At 37.0% G+C, this 20,388-nt stretch overlaps 1 protein-coding gene and 1 long non-coding RNA gene across 2 annotated transcripts; one reads left to right on the top strand and one right to left on the bottom strand.

The window, feature by feature from the left end:
* Positions 1-940: 940 nt before the first annotated feature.
* On the top strand, positions 941-18,860 carry ttll6 (tubulin tyrosine ligase-like family, member 6). The gene is made up of 17 exons (XM_088069798.1): positions 941-1,097; positions 3,620-3,794; positions 7,457-7,614; positions 7,859-7,897; positions 8,597-8,715; positions 9,133-9,263; positions 9,359-9,515; positions 9,597-9,740; positions 10,495-10,580; positions 10,673-10,898; positions 11,250-11,428; positions 11,538-11,726; positions 13,912-14,074; positions 14,423-14,710; positions 14,859-14,930; positions 16,115-16,256; positions 17,390-18,860. Exons 3-17 carry the CDS (start codon positions 7,464-7,466, stop codon positions 17,647-17,649), a joined length of 2,346 nt encoding a protein of 781 aa, XP_087925924.1. The 5' UTR covers positions 941-1,097; positions 3,620-3,794; positions 7,457-7,463; the 3' UTR covers positions 17,650-18,860.
* On the bottom strand, positions 14,263-20,115 carry LOC148186280 (uncharacterized). The gene is made up of 3 exons (XR_015774940.1): positions 19,978-20,115; positions 17,387-17,705; positions 14,263-14,658 (listed from the first exon to the last, which is right to left on the bottom strand). It is a non-coding gene; the product is annotated as an uncharacterized LOC148186280 (long non-coding RNA).
* Between the last annotated feature and the right edge of the window lie 273 nt (positions 20,116-20,388).

A 20,388-nucleotide genomic window follows, 5' to 3' on the forward strand; every position in this document is an offset into this window, starting at 1 on the left:
CTGCAGTGTGAGATAAAAACACAGGAGGGAGCCAAACTCTTTTCCGTCGTTGAACTAATCATGTTTATTAAACCTGCTTTTTAACGCTGAATGCGTTATAATAATAGTTATTTTATGAGCTTATAGCGATCATAATAAAGACGACTTTGTAGTCTATAATAAACACCTATTTATTTATTTTTTAAATTAATATTATATTTTTTTATATTTTTAAATATAAAATAAGAAATAAAATAAAATTGAAATAAAACGTCAAGAACTTAAGTGCTCTGTAATTTGAACAATATACAAATAGTGCAAAGAAATAAACTCTGAATGTATGTGCATACAATGTAAATCAGACTGGTAATTTTAAAAGAAGAAACTGAATGTAAACAGGAATTTAGTAAATGTATGTATAATCAGAAGTATAAATGCCTATTTAAAGAGATATAAACAGCTGATGGAGTTATTTTATCTGAATGCTGCAGTAAAATGGCAAATATTATAATATGTGGGATGTTTTAGAGCATGCGTGATCAGCATGTTCATTTTAGAAATAACAATAATTAATTGTTTATAACAGACTGCATAACCTCATAAAGTGCAAGTTTTTTCCCCACAGCTTTATTTAACGAAAATATGCACAAAATATATCAGGCTAACAAGAACACAAACTTACACGAGAGAGCACAGATAAATGACATTCTTCACAGAACATAATATAAATAAATAAATAATAAATTATATCAGTACATAGATAAAAAAAAATCTAAAAAACAAGAGCAAGCAAACAAAATTAACAGCAAGGTGCACCTGTGGATCATCCTAGAGATGTATCTTTTCTCATCGGTGAGCCAACAACCAATCAGAGACGAGAACTCTCGCAGCCCCTCGCTTATGATTGGCTAGACCATAAAAGGGGACGTTCCATCTGAAAAGGCACCTCGCGTGTGTGCCTCGAGCTCGCTCATGTTTACATTTATAGGTCACGTCGCCGCCGTGCTTTAAGCCAAGAGGGTTACAACACGACGCGAAAACAACAACAACAACAACATTACACGAGGCTGCTCGGTCGGTGTTACCGGCCCGTAGAGAGGGGGTACACTTTTTTAACGGTAATGTCAAGTTTATGACGTTTTTTGTCGTTTAAAAGTTGGTTTTCGCTAGCCGGTTAGTTAGCCGCGAGAAGTCAGCAGTACGTTACCATAGCAACAGCACAGACCATATAGTTAGCATAAAGCTGGCTATACGTTAACTGTTGGGTTTAGCTTCAATTTGTGCCGTGATAAAGACTAATTTAGACGTCCACCCATTGATATATAATTATGCGTTGATTAGTGAAAATTAAATTCAGTGTTTTACGTTTAAACTATGGCTCCTGTATGGTGTCAACGTGAAATTTATTGAGCTAAACATCTGTTTTTTAATTATTACCAGATACATAATGCCTAATATTAAAGTCATGCTTAGGAGCAATTAGGGGGAGTCTTTATTTAGGTAAAAGCAGCAATATCACAATGAAAATTCTCAATTGAAGTAAAAGTCCTGTCTTCAATACTTTAGTACAAGTAGCCCACAGCATTGTTATCAGCTAAATATGACCTACTTAAAGTTTTCAAAGTATTCAAAAACTAGAACAGTCCTGAGTTTTAGTCTATATTACTTATCATTATATATATTACCTATCATTAATTCTGATACATTACTGTATTTTGCTTATTGTAGTAGTTTGTATTATTTAAAAAAATGATCAGTTTTTTTGTTTTATATAAAAAAAAACTTATTCTGAAAAGTCGCAAGTAACTTCATCTGTTAAATAAGTAAAAAGTGCAGTATTACCTTCTGAAAAGTAGAGTAGTACAGGTATAAAATAGCATAATATATACATACTTAACTACTTTGAGTTACCAGTAGTATAGTTCTTGTACTTACATTTCATAAAGAGATACACAAATTTAATTTCCTTTGATGAATGAATGCACTTCAGTACAAATGAGCATTTATAGTATGAGCAGAAAATACATCAGAATGACCTGATAAAGTGTTGCAGCTGTATCCACTGAGTGTCATCCTGTATTTTAATCGATGTTATCAAAAAAAAATGATGGTCACAGCTGTGAAAACACCGTCAGTGTGACCCTGTGTAAATACTAGAGATATGGTAACAGATTTTGGTAGCTGTAATAACAGAAACATGGTGGCTATTGGTGTATAGATTACTGTTTGTACAACACCAACACTTCCAGTGTTGAAGGAGGGAGGCATTGCAACACCTGCAGTTTTCTCCACAATGCATTTCATTTAGAGGGCACTCCTTTCAAAAATTATGATGATTTTATTTTATTTTATTTTGTTAATTCTGAGTTTGGCTGTGCGCCATAGGGCTTATCTGGACAGATTTTAGTTCCCTTTGTAGCTACAAATTTTCTTCACCTATTCATAAAAAACTTACTTTTCAAGGTGAAATACTTGGCAATATTTAAGGTATGATTTTTACCTGGTCATGTTATGTATGCTATTAATGTGGCCTCAGCAGGTTTTAGCATGTTTGGTACCAAATGCACAACAAATTAAAAACTGATACACAGAATTAATTAACAAAACAACAATTGTTAATCTCATAGAGCAGAATTTGAAAACCAATCACCAGTTTGGATATTCAAAAACAAAACCGCAAAACTAAATGCCAAAATAGCTTGTTCATCATTTCCTATCTTATTGAATAACACACCTGTGACCTTTTATTTTTTACACATGAGCAAAAACCGATCATGAAATTCTCCTACTTGCATTTAATATTTCTCTAAAAACCCTCCATTGTCACATTAACTGAGAATGGCTCTGCTCTGTAATTGTATGAGAGCTCATGTTGGCCATGTTACTCAAACACAAATACTTAAAAATGCTCACAGAGACATGTTTTGTCAATTTAGCCACTGACATCTGTACTGGAAGCCCAGCAGGTGACTTTTGAAGCATCATAAGAAAGACAAAAGGTAGATAAGTGAGCATGGAAGAGTGCAGGATGTCAAGTAATATTTAATTAATGTTGATTAATGGATTAATTAAGAAATTGTTTCAGCACTTGATTGTAGCCATGCTGTGGTTTTGTCATTTTTTGTTATTCTACCACGCTATTTTTAAATAGTTTTGTTTTGATACCAGGTTGGCTGTAACGTAAGCTACAGCGTCCTGTTTATCTACTTTCTTTTCTTCTTTGACCAGCGTTTCCCCTTCTGCATGTGCTCCATTTTTAATGTCTTCAATGGAAGGCTAAGCTTCAACTGAAGGTTCTCCATTTCAACTTGGCTAACAAGATGGATGTCCAGCCTGTTCACTTACACCACACACCGCCACGCCGCTTTTCAGCACAGATTTAAATTTAACAACTCGGAGCGTTGAAAAACACATCTCCTATTTCAGCGAACAAATATCAGGGATTATCCCTCTCCTCTTCTCCCTGCTGAGGTCTCCTGCTCATTTTCTCTCCATCATGTCAGATGGGATCAGGTGTTTGTCTCCACAGTTTCTAATTGGTCACCAGATCCACCGCCGGGCCTGCTGCTTGAGTGTGTAAGACAATCTGAACTGAAGCCATCCTTGTGATGATATAAATCTACTCTCTTTTCTTTTTAAGGAATCCACAGGCAGACGAGGTGGAGATGCGGCTCACTGGTTTGTCTGCTGAGGAGTGTGACAGCGTCTTAATGGGCTCTTGAAAGCTTGTGCATCAAAGACGTGCGGAGGCGGACGGACAGGGCACAGCATCTTCCAACACCTCTGTCCTCACAAATGTAGGCTCAACAGCCCAGGTGAGTAAGAGCCATCTCCCAAAAGACAATTTTAGCCAATTTATGAGGTATAAATAGCTAAAACTTGAGCAGTCTGCTGAAGAGTTTCTAATATTTATTTCACCCCGTTTATATAAATGAGGGCACTCTAAATGTTGAATTCAAATCATCGTAAAGAGAGAATTGTTTTGCAGAATAATTGAATTAAACTGCATTAGTTTTAGCTGGTGTGTCAAATTATATGCTGAGTGTGTTCCATCACTAAAACCAAAAGCTAAAACTGCCAGGCCAGAGAGAAAAACTGAGCAGTATCAGGTAAAAAAAACCCAAATATATCGTTTTACATTTCTACAAGATAGTGTCATGTTGTAACAAGATGTTTTCTTATTATTAAAATAAAAATATATATTTTATTTATATTAGATTATTTTTGGGGTCTTTTGTGGCCTTTATTTGACAGGACAGCTCAAGAGATGATAGGAAATTGGGATGAGAGAAACTGGGGTTGACATGCAACAAACGACTCCCAGTCAGTCTTGCCCCCCGGGGCGGCTGTGAGAAGGACACATAGCCTCTGAATATGGGGCGCACGTTTTCCCAACTGAGCCGCACAGCACCCCCTTTTGTTTTTCTTTTAAAGAATCCAAACATTTCTTGTTATAACAAAAAAATATTTTTCACATTTTTACAGGATATTTTCATGCTATAAAAAGATGTTTTCCTGTTTTAACAAGAATTTTTTTCAATAAAGGTTTCTTGTCATAGCATAAAAATATTTTGTACAAACTTAAAGAATCTTGCAAAAATCTAAGCATCTTCTTATAACAATAACATATCTGTAAAAACTTAAAATAGATTTTGTTATAACTTGAAAACATCTTTTTGTAACATGAAAATATCTTGTAAAAACCTTTACAACATCTTGTTATAACAAGAAACTTTTCTTGTTATTACCTGATACAGATTGTTTTAATTTTTTCTGGTGTGGCAGTTTTACTAGTTACCACTTATGAACCACTCAACCAACTCAACAGAAAATTAGCTGATGGAGATTTTTATCAGATAGCATTATTGTGCTACTAACTTTCAAATGTGCAAAGATTTGCTGCTTTTCTGTTTCATATCATTATAGACAAAATTAGCTGTTTGTAGACGAGACATTGGGCTGTGGTAAAACTTTAGTAATCGCACTTTTATATACTTATAACTTACAGTGAAAACAACTGTTAGTTGCAGCATTCATTTTGAATCTTCACATGTGAGAGAGAGCGTGGTGTGTTCAATAATTTTGGAGAAGTTTTTGCATTTTATTCGATTATATTATATCAAATAAGCAGAAAGCTAGCATGAAGAGATAAATGTCTAAAATATCATGGTTATCCCCTCTAAACAAACTGTTGTAGTGAGGTTTTCGGTTGCAGTTTGTTTTTTAGTTTTAATAAGAAATTAGACAACAGTAAATGCTGCTTGCGTGGTGTTTCAGGGTGCAGCCTGAGCACTAGATGTTATGTTGAGACACGTAGCAATTACCAAAGTAATTCTTTGTTGAGGGCAGATAATACGAAGGTGTTATTCATGTACCTGTTGTTGTTGCACACTGAGGGAGAACCTTGGAGAAATCCTTTGCGGCAGCTGTAACTGTATCCGCGCTGAGGTCAGTGGGGCGTCTCGGCCCAGTGTAAAGCTCACAGTTCAGGGCCAGGATTATCCAGATCATTGGATCGTAATACTGTTACCGAGCACCGTAACCTCCCACAGTGTACCTGGGATGTCCCTCCTTACTGCCACCCCCCTGCAGTATTCTGCCAGGATCATTACCAGGAATTAACTTGACCTCACCTTCAACCCTGCAAGACACCAGATAGGAGGCAGAGGAGAACAGCTGAGACGCTGCTGGCTGCTGCGCTCGGGTCAGAGTGCAGACGGACATTAAACAGAAGAGGAGCACATAAGAAGAGCCTAAATTTATTTCTGTAAACTTTAGACTTTAAGCCACGAGGCAGAGGCAGCTCTCTGTGGATGACAGTATCGGTCACTTCGTTCAGACTGATATATCTCAGCAGTTTTTTGATGGATTATCATAATTTTTTACAGACATTTGTGGTCCCCAGAGGATGAATCCTAATGACTTTGGTGATCCTCTGACTTTTCATCTCGCCTAACCAGGACCACCATGAGGTTACATCTCTGCTGTGGAGTTTAATATCTCAATCATATGGATTGCCATGATATTTGGAAAAATATTCACATTTAACTGTATGTAAATATGGACACACTTACCCCTGCTATGCTTAAGTGAAGCTAAAATATCCCGGATACGGCCGCTGCCATCATCCCTGGTGACGTTATTTGGAGCCGGAGTCTGCGCAGTAGTGATGTCCACGGTGGGGGATTTCCCACCAAAACACCCATCTGACCAATCCAGAGCAGCTCCATGGCATGACATGATGCATGGATTGGATGTCACAGCTGTCAATCATGGCGGAAAATCTGCTTTTTATATAATTAAATAACTCATTAAAATCAAATTTAGCACAAAAACAATCATTTAAACAAACATTATGTTGATGAGATTTATTTAGGGTTTACCTTTAGTTTTTACTTTGGTCTATGTCCAATTCACTAACATGGAGGGGTGGGAGTTATGACCTATACTGCAGTCAGACACCAGGGGGCGATCCAGATTGAAAAGCTTAATTTTGGGGAAACTGTCACATTGTCTATATACAGTCCATGCTTCAGCATGAACTGTAATAGCTTTGTTGACCCCTTAACTTCCTTTCAGCCTCAGTTGTACTTTGTGTTTAGTACTAATTAGCAGATATCAGCATTTGAACGTCTTTAATTAAGACAATGAACATCTCGTTAAGGATGTTAGCATGCTGACATTAGCATTTAGCTCAAGTGCAGTCTCACAAGAGAATTGCTGTGGACTCTTGAAGATATACAATGCAGGGATTGTTAGCTACTGTGTTTTAGCAGTGTTACCAGTGAAAGTGAGAGCCGTCACCAGTTGTTTCTGCAATTTCTGTATCTTCCTTTTGGATGCATACTGCATATGGTCCAGCATTTGGGCGCGAGTCCCGGCCAGTCCTGCACGCTATGCAGAGGAACGTCCCGAACACAGCAAAACACACATTCAGAGAATTCACCAGATATTAATGAAAAATGGGGAATTGGACCGCTCATAAGACTGATCACAAAGGCATTAAAACCATCATATAAAGACTGAGATATATTAAGTTGTATTCGTGCAGTTTTTTTACCTCACTGACTTTACTTTTTGGTGATCCAAATAGTAAAATTAAAGTTCTGGTTGGCATCAGAGTTGATTCCCCCATGCTATTTTCGCACTGTTACCCACTATTGTATCCGTCCTGCCACAATAACTCTTGAATGGCGGCGTGTGACAATGTGCCGACAGCCAGAGCACTCACCTGATGAGAGAAATGGAAACGGAAACATGAGTCCGTGCGCGCGCTAACAGCATGTACTTTGTTCTGTTTGATTGAATTTCATTGTGAAGCTGCACCGCACACCGCATTAAAAACAAACTATGTACATGAATGTCAGACATGTAATGACCTCATTAGTTTTGTGTGTGTGTGTGTGTGTGTGTGTGTGTGTGTAAACTATCACAAGCTCTTTCGATCAAATGAGAAAAAACGTTTTTGTTTGTGCAGATCCAGGATGGGTCAACCTGTGGACAGCCCAGACAGAAATGAAGATGCACGTAAATATGAGCAGCAGGGAGAAGGAGAGGGTGGCGAAAGCCAAAGTGAAGCGTGCACCCGCACCACACCGCCCATCAACAACAAGAAGAAGAGGAAAAGCAAGAAGAGGTACTTTACTGCTGGATCTCTTCCATTTGTACTTGTACAGCATTTATTTCCCACTGCAGGTGCATTCACTTCAGACTCCCTGACAGTTATGATTCTGTAACTTTGTCCTGGAGGCTCTTACGTTTTCGTTTTCTCACTTATCCTCATCATTTTGGAGAGGAAGATGAGCGTAATGTGGCATTTGTAGGACCTTGCAGCAAAGCAGATGTCTGTCCCTCTTTCTGTCTCTCTTCTGTTCCAGATGACTGTGGATCAACCTCACCAACTGCAAATATGAAAGTGGTACGTTTGAGCCAAAGGACACTAAATCATAATGTCTATCCACAATACTCGGCACCATTACAGCTGTTTATCCATTGCACAGATACTTCAGTCATGTAGAGTAAAAACACAGCCTGTATTGGAAGTCAGGAAACACTACTTACACTACATGGCCAAAAATATGTGGACAGCCCTGTCCATATTACCGGATTTCTTGCTTGGGTCAGGACTTACAGAAACATTTTAATGCTACAGCATAGGATGATATTTTAGATTTTAGGAGTTTTGAATTTTTATAATCTCATTAATTCAGAAAAAAGCATTTTTTTTGTCATTAAATGCTTTTTCATAATTTTAGCTAATAGTGTTACAAATTTAAAAAACAAAGCAGATCTTTTTTCTCATTTAAACCTTTCTCATAATTTTACATAATAATTTTATTTATTAAAAAAGAGAGTAGAAATTTTTTCTCATTTAAACCTTTCTCATAAATGTACATAATAATTTGATTATTCCAGAAATACTGACCAGTTTCAATTTTTTTCCAGAAAAAAACTTTATCATAATTTAAAAAAAAAAAAATCTCAAGGGAATGTATTGTGTTGCCTTGGATCAGTCCTTGTAATAGAAAAGTTTTACAAGAACACGAAACCACAATAATACACACACACACACACTCACACACAGAGTAAAAACACTCCTTGCTGTTTGTTTCTTCAGTGCGGCGTGCTGCTCGCAGATATGGCCTCAGAGAGGCGATGGAAGGGGACGACTGGACCCTCTTTTGGACGGACTGCTCTGTGTCTTTAGACCGTGTTAAGGACATGAAGCGTTACCAGGTATTCCACTGAATTCACTCACACCAACACCCTCATCATTACCATCGTCATGGAAGACTAATTAAACTGAATTCAATTGTATGAAGCTGAAAATCAATTAGTGGGGAGTAGTAATTCTGCTCTGTCAAATTTTAATATCCTTACATGTAATTTAAATTCTTCTGCTCAATATGCACATGAAATAGTAAAAAATATGATTTCCATAGAGATTTTCTCATTGCTCCTAATAGCTTTTTAGCTCAAGCAATTAACTAATCTGATTGATTAATTCAGTGCAGGAAGTATTCAGCACCAACGATTCGACCCTCTTTGAATGAATAAGGTGGATTAGTTTATTTTGTCATTGTCTCACTTAGACTGTATAAAATCTCACAGATAAAAAAAATAACTATTTGTGTGTGTTTGTTGCTTTTTCAGAAAATAAACCATTTCCCAGGGATGAGTGAAATCTGCCGCAAAGACTTATTAGCGAGAAACATGAACCGTATGCTCAAGCTTTTCCCCAAAGACTACAACATCTTCCCCAGAACGTGGTGCCTTCCTGCAGAGTCAGTTTGCACTTTTCACCGTGGTCACTCTCTTTTATCTTGTTTCTTTCGGTGTGTCGTAACATACTGACTCCTGATCTGGTTGCACTCTGCAGCTACAGTGACTTCCAAGCTTACACCAGGGCCAAAAAGTGCAAGACGTACATCTGTAAGCCAGATACCGGCTGCCAAGGCAAAGGTATCATCATCACCAAGTCAAGTAGAGACATTCAGCCTGGAGAACATATGATCTGCCAGGTTTACATCTCAAAGGTGAGGCTCTGATTAACAGCACACACACAGAAACACACACAGACATGATGTTTAAATAAGTTTTTTTTATTCCCTCTTCAGCCTTTTATAATCGACGGGTACAAGTTTGACTTGCGTATCTATGTGCTGGTGACGTCGTGTGACCCATTCAGCATATTCATGTTCAAAGAGGGACTGGCTCGCTTCTGCACCACCAAGTACAACGAACCAACACACAGCAATGTGGTGAGAGATGTTGTTAAAGTAATGCATTACTTTACTTAATTACTCTGTGTGAAAAGCAATTTGTTACACTACTCGTTACATTACGTTTGTCTTATTCTACAAAATTACCTGTGATGTAATATCACGTAACTGCCAGTTAAGAATAAAATATTAAACCTTACATATGCCCGCACATTAGCACAAATACATGTCTATGCAAGAGGGAACACAGACTTAAAAGGGGAAAAAAGCTGAAAAAATGTTTAACCCTTTAAAACCAGAGCAAATTGGTGTGATTCCTTTGAAACATGGCCCAAAAATCGGCAAATTAGAGAGAATAAGAAAAACTGCTGAAATAAAACAATACATATGTATTTATTTTATATATTTTATGATATACTCATTCCTGTAACATAATTTTAAATATAAAATAATTGTAATTATAAATATAGTTTTCTGGACATTTAACCCTTTTTTTATTCTCTAATAATCCTGCCCTTTTTTCAAACAATTTTTTAGATAGAATTGCATGCAGTTTGTTGGACATTTCTTGCCAAGTTGGTCATTGCCTGTTTTCTCCATGCTTTAAAAAAGAAAAAATTAAACCAATTTCCGCAGAGTCAGATAGCTTGTGAAATGCAGCTAAAAGAAATTATTAAAATTGTTGCAGATTTGTGTTTTTTCTGCCAATTAATCAACTAATTGTTGCAGCTCCATTAACATTCTGTATATTTCTCTCCAATAGCTGATATATTTCTCTTCCCTCTCCCGTCAGGATGATGTGTGCATGCATCTCACCAACTACTCCATCAACAAGAACAGCGAGAACTTTGTCCGTGACGAAGACACGGGCAGCAAAAGGTAAACACAAACACAATGCTCATTGTTTTGCATTGCTAATACACAAAATGCTGCATATTTATTGATTTTTTGTTGTTTTTGTTGTCCCCCAGAAAGCTGTCCACCCTGAACAAGCTCCTGGAGTCCATCAGCTGCAACACGGACAAGATGTGGAACGACATCGAGGACGTGATCATAAAGACTCTGATCTCGGCTCACCCGATCCTCAAACACAATTACCACACATGCTTCCCCAACCACACCACCGGCAGCGCCTGCTTCGAAATCTTGGGCTTTGATGTGCTGCTCGATCACCGGCTCAGACCCTGGGTGCTCGAGGTGAATAACCAGACTACTTTTACTTTACTTTTTTTATTTATTTATTTTTTTTAAACTAATTTTCAGGTATGCTTTCTGGAAACTTTTTACAAATTTCTTGCTAATTTTGGGGTAATTTCTTGTTAAGTTGCTCATGCCTTTTTTCAATGTTTTTGAAAGAAATCAAGACAAATCGATCAGATTTCAAAGGGTTAAGTTTCCCCACTAGAATTTAGAATTAATGTCTGTGGTTTTAAACAGAATCTGGCTGCACAGCATGAGTTTGCAATAAAGTTTAAGGACTTTAAATGTTACTCAGGAACTTTGCAATCTTATCAGACGTCTGAATCAATCAGCATATTTGTATTCCAGGTGAATCACTCCCCAAGTTTTACCACCGACTCGCAGCTGGACCGCGAGGTGAAGGACGCGTTGCTGTATGACACTCTGGTTCTTATCAACTTGGGCGCCTGCGACCGTCGAAAGATAACCAAAGAGGAGAGACGGCGGGTGAAGGACAGGCTGCAGCAGAACAGCACCAGAGAGGCCAGGTACAGTTCTGTCAGATACTAATGGTTTGTTTCCCTCCAAGGTCATGCACTTGTTCCTGTGAGCCTCCTGCCGACACGTGCAGGTGACTGTTACTGCGTGTGTGTGCAGGTCAGAGGAGCTGCGTCAGTGCCAGGCCGCCACGGTGGAGCAGATGGAGAGATACGAGGCCAAACACCTGGGAGGCTTCAAGAGGATCTACCCGAGAGAGGGAGGGGAGAAATACGACAAATACTTCAAACACAGCAGCTCGCTCTTCCAGGAGACCGCAGCGTCCAAGGCCAGAGAGGAGTGTGCCAGGTACCTGCAGCACACTGTCACCACCCCGATACAATTCAGTAAAGAACAGATTCAGTTAGTGATGCACATCGATTTAAAAAAAAAATTGTGTGGACATCCGCAAAAAAATAGGAAAAGAGAGGATTTGTTTAATTCAAGCACTGAAGGGGACAAAGAATCAGACAAAGGTTAGAAAAGGTCAGATTTATTTTATGAGGCTCTGTTGACAAAATTAATAACACTTGGCAACCCTTTAATTAACATTTATACTGAATTTTGCAAATTACAGTGTTTTTGTTGAGTTTGATTAGCGAAAAAAACAATAAACAGACATAAAAAAAAGAATCAGACGAAGTTTTAATGTCATGTAGGTTTTCACTTACATGGAGTTTACTTTGGTGCGTACAGTAAACATATTAAGAGGAACTAAAGACAAAAAAACATAGACATAAAATAGAAAAATGTCATTAAAATGTGAAAAACATAAAAATACACATATATTTACAGCGTAACTGTTTTAGAATGAGAACAGTTTTGTGCAGGATGTGTGAAAATATTGAGACCACAAGACACACAAGACAGTTAAACTTGCAGCTTCACTGCAGCTAAGTGAGTTTGTGCATCATGACGAGATTGACAGCGTCATTAAATTCTGCTCTGCTAGTGCTGATCAATTATTCGAGTTGATTAGCTGATCCGCTAAACATTAATTGACAACAATAAGTTGGAAAACACAAGTGTTTGTGTTAGTGACGACAAGCCTATAAAATAAATGATTAACACTGATCAGAGCAATGCATTTCACTCAGCACTTCAATCAATCAGCAACAATTTTGACAATCTGTCAATCAGTAAAACTTTTTAAGTGAAACTTTTATCAGATTTATCAGATTTATCAGTGAGGCTGAGACCACATCTGACAATTATTCAGACATGGTTTTGTACTTATTATTCCAAGCAGAGTATTTTTAATATGTCTTAAAAATATACAAAAGAAGAGTCATTATTAATTAAAAGGGACCAAAATTCAAATATGGCTAAAAGAGTGTCATCTGAAGGCAGAACTGGTCATGAAAACAGTATTTATGGAAGGTCATTGGTGGAGAACATGATCATCCTCCTAGATTTACAAGCTTTTGCTCAGTGTCAAAGAAAAAACAGACATTTACTGCAGAGGCAGCAAACAGCTGAATCACTGTCACCTGCTGATCAGCAAACAGGAAAACCTGATCCTGATCCTGATCTCCAGCATCTAGTGGTGTCTGTTCTCTCCTGCAGTTTTCACGTCAGCAGGTGACAGTGATTCAGCTGATTGCTGCTGCTACAAGAAAAGCCTGTTTTCTCTTTCTCACTCGGCTGAGGAGGATTTTGTAGATCAAAAATGCTTCCCTAAAAGAAAAGAGAAAGTAACTCTTTATTTGGAGCTCACTCATCTTTGTGAAGTATTCTTAGTCTTGCACCTGAGTTATTTTGCCTTTGATGTGCTCACGCTTAGTCCATTTTATGTGCAGCATGAACAAACTGATCAAATTGAACCTGCTCTCAGAACTCGATTGCACAGTCAAAAATATTTATTGCACAAACCCATAACATATAAAAAGGAAATGTTCACATATTCTACTTAAGTAAAGGTAACAATACCACAACAATACTCCACCCACCCCCAACCATGATAACATCAGAGGGTGCACAACTTATACTGTGCAAGAAAAATAAGTAAATAAATTAAAAAATAAAAATATGCCATTTAAATTAATGGTCAAAAAAAGGATAAACACAAATAGACAAATAATGTAAAATAATAACATTTAAAGAAGAGAAAAAAAATAAATTAAGAAGCATATATATGAAAATAATGTTAAATAGTTATTATTTTAAAAATAATGAATAAATAAATACAGAAATAAATAATAATACGGTATTGGGGTCAAGGACATTACACCCTATTATTAATTTTGCTATTATTAAATAAATTTAATTACTTTAATTTTTGGTTTGCGCTTTAGGAATAGATTAGTCAGAGGAGGACAAAATCATTTTTAAATCAGTAATTGCCATGAAGAAAGATGTTGTCTGATTGTTAAATAATGTTATAAAGATTAAATATTATAAATTAAATAAATAATTATTGTTACAATGAAAAAAAATCTTTTGAGTTCATATCAGAGAAAGATGCTCAAGTTTTTGTGTGTGTTTTTGTGTTTAGGCAACAACTGCAGGAGCTGCGTCTGAAGCAGGAGCAGAAGGAGAGAGACCTGAAGGGAGGCCGGAGGAGAGACCTGCAGGGGGAGACGGCGGGGGAGAGAGTGAAACCACGAAGAGCACAAACACAACCCCCCAATTCAAACGCTGACTGTGACCTGCAGCCGGTGAGGCTGTCCTATCGAGTCATTAAAGAGGCAGTGTCCACATGAAACCACAAGAGGGCGTCACACAGCGTCTGTCTTATGATGAATGCTTCATATTCTGGCTGACCCCTTTGAGTAAATGGACTCTTGCCCAATTTAAATTAGCTGGAATAATATTTCTGTAGATAATTTTTATTGGACATCTCTCATTTGAAACTCAAATATCTTTTATTGTCCGGTCGGGAAAAACAAACAGTGTTATCAAACGTTATTCAGTGACAGTAATTGCTAATATATTGTAAATGCATACATACGCAGTAAGGCAATAAAAACAAATTGAATCAGATGTCTCTCTTTATTTTTCTGCAGCCGTCGCTGTCCGGCATGTCGGTCGATCCTGAAGCTGCAGAAGTCCGAGAGGAGAAACAGGAGGAGGAGCAGGAGAAGGAGGAGGAGAAGGAGGCAGATATGAAGGAGCAGGAGCGGGTGGACGCGCTCCTCCAGAGGAAGAAACTGCTGCAGGACCTGGGGGTGGTGGAAAAGATCCAGCAGCTGCTGCAGGGCCGAACAGACGGAGGGGGAGTCCTGCAGGACGCCAAGGACGCCTGCAGCCAGCAGCAGAGTAAACACGCTCATCAGAGACAACAGCAGACGAAGGTGAGACACAAACACAGGTACTGTGTCACAAACAGCCAACACAAACACACCAGTAACAAACAGGATTTAAGGAACATCTTTGGTTGTGTGGTTTCAATTTTCACTTCTATTCAAAGCCAGCAACTGCACTGTTTTTCTTTTATTTCAGTTGGAGTCTTTGACACAGTTTTCCCAACGGACGAAGCAGCAGCAGCAGGCCTGCACTCAGATCTCACGGCAGGTAGAGACAACACCAATCCAATCAAAATAACGCCAATTTTTAAGGCAAAATCTGATTTATTAAAAGAAATTAGGAATCTTAGGTGCCCTGCCCCTTTGAGAGGTGACATAAAAATTATAATTTCAGATTCAAATACTTAAAAATTGTCCCCAAGAAGAAAAAAAGTAAAGTAAAAAAGAAAATACGTCTTTTTAAAATATTAAAGGTCAAAAAATGGTGGAAAAAATGCCATTGACAATTTCTTAGCCCCAAATGTCCTGAAGAAGAAAAAAAAGGAAAGAAAAATTAAGACAAAAATATATGTTTTAATATATGAAATGTTTAAAAATTGTCGAAAAAATGCCATTAACTATTTCTGAACCCAAAATGTCCTGAAGATTAAAAAAGTAGAAAGAAAAAAAAGAAGAAAAAAAGACAAAATATATTTTAAAAATACAATATGTTAAAATGGTGGAAAACCGCCACCATCAACAATTAACGAGGATTTTTTAAATATAAAATGCTAAAAAAAAATGGTGAACAAATGCCATTCACTTTGTCTGAGCCCATACTTTGCTTTTTTAAATCCAAACAACAGTTTTAAACCTAAAACACTCAGTTTAGTCTCATATAAGACAAAGAAAGCACCTTTTCACATTTGAGGAGCTGAAACCAGAGAATATTTGCAATGAAAAAACGACTGAAACAATTAATCAAATATCTAACTTGTGCAGATTAAATATCTTTTAATAGATTATGGACTACTTGTACTTGCAACATATATTATGAATGAAATTTAAGACAGGATTTTAAGTAAAAGAAATGTTTTCAAATAAAACTGTAGGTTCTGTCAGGGGCCCATCAGTGCAAAACGGTCGGTTTTAACTCTGAACCTGTAGAAATTAAAAGTATTCAGATGTAAATCCACATTCACAGTTCATTTTAAATGTTAAATGTAATTTTAAAAATAAACAGGGGTTTTTGACGACCGTCCCCAGAACTGAAGCAGCAGTCGAATCATCATATAAAGAATGAAAACGTATTAACGGTGGAGATTTTGGGCTCATTGTCAGTGATTATATAACACTCAGGCTGTTCACATGAAGGGGCCCGCTGCTGAATATCGCTGATAATTCTCAGCACTAATGAAACATCATGGTGAAGTAGAATTAAAATGACATAATAATAACTTGGCTGACTCGCAGCACATCCACTCCCACACGACTCAGCAGCGTCTGCCGAGGCCCTCGATGGAGCAGAGGAGCCTGAACGAGTCGGAGCCCGAGAGCCACAACAGAGCGGCAGAAATACGCAGGACCATCAGCGCCGCGCGGATACACTGGACAGGTAAACGCGTCTCTGCATGATGTGATTCCACTGACATGATCTCAACACGGCAGCTAAACGCAGGTATTTGATTTTTTTTCCTTTGGTTGTTTCTTGAGCTTGTGCAGAGAGTATTTAAGCTGCTTTGGGCTTTTTTCACAACTGCAGAGGCAGAATTTATCTGCTGTTTTCATTATTTGTTGTATATTATTTTTACATTTTATAAAAAAAATAATAATAAATGCTGTATCATTCACTATATTCTAAAATTTAAGAAAAAAAGAAATGAAGAAAATATTACTTACCACAAAAAACTGCCTCATTTAGGCTGTAACTAATGATTATTTTCATTTTCTATTAATCTGTCAATTATTTTTTTCCAATTAATCACTTAGTTGTTAGTTAAAGTTAGTTAGTGGTCTATAAATTGTCAGAATATGATTTTAAAAAATGTCTCCAAATGTACTGTTTTGTCCATGAGCCAAAGATATTAAGTTAGAGGAGTTAGAAAAACAGATAAGAATACTTTTAAGAAGCTAAAACGTTACCCCAACAGAAGAATAATTGAAATTAATTGGCGATTAATTTAATAGTTTACGACTAATCACTGCAGCTCTAAGGTAAATTAGCTTTATCTGGGAAAAAGTGAGAAAACTGCCTCAAAACATTTCCAGGTTTACATCTTTAATTACCCATTATATTCATATTATATTAATAAAATTCAACTTAATTTAAGTAATTAATTTATACTTTTAATTAAGATTTAAAAGAACTTTTTTTTAAATTATTGCACTGATTTGCCTTGTTTTGAATAAGTTGTGTGAATTTTAAAATCACAAAAGATGTTTCCAGACAGCCACATTATTTAACACAAATTTCAAAGCAACTTAATGTTGCTTTGAAATTTAATTTTGTATATTTTGTATGTTTGATATGTATTTTTCATATATTTGCACTTTCATTGTTTATTTTTTATTTAATTTTTGCACTGTTTCCTACTTTGTATTGCAGCTGCTGCACAGAAGTTTCCCTCCGGATAAATAAAGTTCTCTCTCATCTTATATCCTAAAAACAACAGCAAACTTAAACCTCGCAGCCTGATTGTTGTCGATTTATTTCCAGTTAAATTTTCAGATTTTTTGTCTCCTCACCAGTCGGAGGCTCTCTGGCTGTCAGGCAGGACACCAGGAGCAGCTCGTACACTGACGCCCGCTCCCGTCCCAGCATCCCCATCGTAAACCACGTCGTCCCTAAAGGAGGTCCGCGCTGTGCCTACATGTCCCACGACCCCGAAGCCCTCCAGAGCCTGCTCGTCATCTCCACCCGCGCCCCCCTGGTCAGGAGGCCTGGCTTCTCTCACATCGTCCGCAACTCCTCCCGCAGAGCCCCCCAGCAGCACGGTAAAGGCCAGTGAGGAGCCTCCACGCAGACCTGAAAACGACTGCAGACACACTCGGGACCTGAGGAGAACTGGAGGTAGAGAGGCGTTAAACTGTGAAAATACAGAAACACACTGTGCCTACGATGACTATCTCACGTCTGTAGATAGATTTTATATCTGGACTCCTGCAGTTTACTCTGCTTGCCACTATATAACCTCCAGCTCTGCAGAAAACAGCATTATGGCTTTTTAACTTTTTCTACCCACTGTGTGTGCTCACATATGTGTAACATTTTCCTCCGGGGATGAATTATCTCAAACAAACCTCACCTACAGTGCCAAAATAAACACAGGAGAGCCTGATTTAACACCGAACAGCGTGTGATCCAAATACTCTCACAAAAATGCAGCAGAATAATAAACATAGCAATATTTATTATCCAGAAAAGTGGAAATGTGCCCTCAGCTTCACAGGTTGGATAAAACACATCATAAAAAAATCATAATACATACAATATATAAGACAACATGCACAATCCAGACAAAAACATGGTTTCAGTGAGAATGGCATTTACAAAAAATAGCAAAGTTTTTGCATTTGGCATGAAACTCTAAAGTTGATATCAGCTTGAGTTGACTAAATGGGAATAAATGAATATCAAAGTCTTATTTTAATTAAGATTAAAACACAATTCAAAGATAAATTGGGCAAATAAAGGCCTTCTGCTTCTTTTCTCAAGGAAATTTGTTTGTGCAGTCAAATATTACAAATCTTTTTTTTTGCACTTATGGTATATAAAATATATTTTTTAATGTGATTTATTTTCATCATCATTGTTATTGATGATTTTTTTTAAAATTCAATTTCCCGAAAAAAACGAATAAGATTAGTTTAATTACTTTTGTATTATTTTTATTCTGCTACTATCCTACTGTTATTTATCACTTTAGAGTTATATTTAATTATTTTAAGTATTTTTAGAGGTTATATTTTGTAAAAAAAAAAAAAAAAGTTTATCTTTTTAACAGTTATTATTATTTTGCACCTATATCGTTCATTTTTGCCGCAAAGTTATTAATTAATGCGCGGAAATAAGTTCGCTCGTGTTTGCGTGGCTTCATCCTGAAGCTTTTCACTGTGAAAGTTAAAGAGGCCATAAAGTTTTACAGCATCTCTGCATCCGGTTGCTTTGTTTTGATCGCAGACTGAAGACAGAAAGAGACAAAAAGACGAAAAGACGAAATTCTTAAAAAAAAAAAAAAAGCAAAGCGAACTGTGAGAACCGTATTGTTCGTTTATTAGAGATGATGTCTAGCTCGGGAAATAGTTTTGTGCACCTGAAGTGTGCAGAAAAATATTAATATTATAGTCATATATTAGATTGATGTCGTGCATAAGACCGAGAAGACGTTTTAAATATCTAATCATGCGCCCAAAGCTTATAAAACTTAAATGTGTCGACTGAATTGAATCGAAAGAGATTTTATTAAATATATCTGATGAAACAAGGCCTCTGTCTGCAGAAGTATGGAGGACTTTTAATTTTTTAACTAAAATATTACTTGGACAGAAACTCACAGGCCTACACAGAAAAATAAAACATCTTTCAATAAAAGGCCTAATTACATTTATAATTATTGACGAGCTTGTAATTAAAAATAAAACTGAGACTTTATTAAATGTGTTTTTATTTAAATATTTAACATTTTAACGAAAGCGACAGATACTTTGTGGGAGTTTCTGCCTCGAAACGAAGGACGGATGGTTGCATTTAAGGAATTTATGGTTTTATTGCGTCTGTAAATGTCGGAAATCCTCCTTGTTGGTGGAAATCAGCAGATGTCAGCTGGAATAAAAGCCCCTTTTTAAAAAAAAAAAACAAAAACGGAAATAAGTCATTAGAAATAAAAATAACAGCATTAAATAGGTTTATAACGAATTAATTTGGCCGTGAATTACTTTAAGAGTTTAGTTTTCTCCTAATGGAAAAGTTGGCGAAGAATTAAAGTTTTGTGACCTTAAAATCTCCCTCAGGACTGCGAATTTCCATCTTTGGTCAATGCCAAATTGATCTGAAGGAAATCATCCTTTTTTTAGAGACCATAATAGTCTTTAATGCGTGAATATTTTTAGCCTGAAACCATTTTATTTAAGCAGAAAAGAAGCTCAATCATCCGCATTTAAGGTGTAAAGATTACACAATTTTAAGGTGCGTATTGAAGGCGAAACCAATGTGAAGAAATAGATCCCTCCAGGTTGAATATTTAGGAGGATTGAAGCCTAAATCAGCTAATCTGCTCTGATTGAAGCTCTTAAATACAAGCAGCTGTGATTAGAAGACAATTAGAAGCCGTACAGACCTGTTTTAGTTAGAAACCAGCAGCTGGAACAGCATTCACACACTAAAAAAATAAAAATAAATAAATAAAAAATCACATTTCCACATTTTTACACTTTCCCTTTTCACCCTGCATCAAATTCACACATCTCAGGCCTTGGAGAAAATAAAGATGGCGATGAGAAAAGCATGTCTAAAGCACAAAAACGGCTGCTGTTTATGAAAATTTACAACTTTGCCATGGAAGTTTACGACTCGGCGGGCTCCGGGATTGGTCGCTGGCGGTCATGTGGACAGCAGGAATGGGAACTTATTTCCCATGAGGTTATATTGCAGCTGCTGTTTTCCAACCGCTCATTCACTTTAGTAACACAACCTTTTTCTTGGCTCTTTGTTTATGCAATGCGCAGAGTTGTTGTGGGAGACGCTGCAA

The sequence above is a fragment of the Plectropomus leopardus genome, chromosome 19 (genome assembly GCF_026936395.1).
Source record: "Plectropomus leopardus strain MGB_pleo_1.0 chromosome 19, ASM2693639v1, whole genome shotgun sequence".
Taxonomy (NCBI): Eukaryota; Metazoa; Chordata; class Actinopteri; order Perciformes; family Serranidae; genus Plectropomus; species Plectropomus leopardus.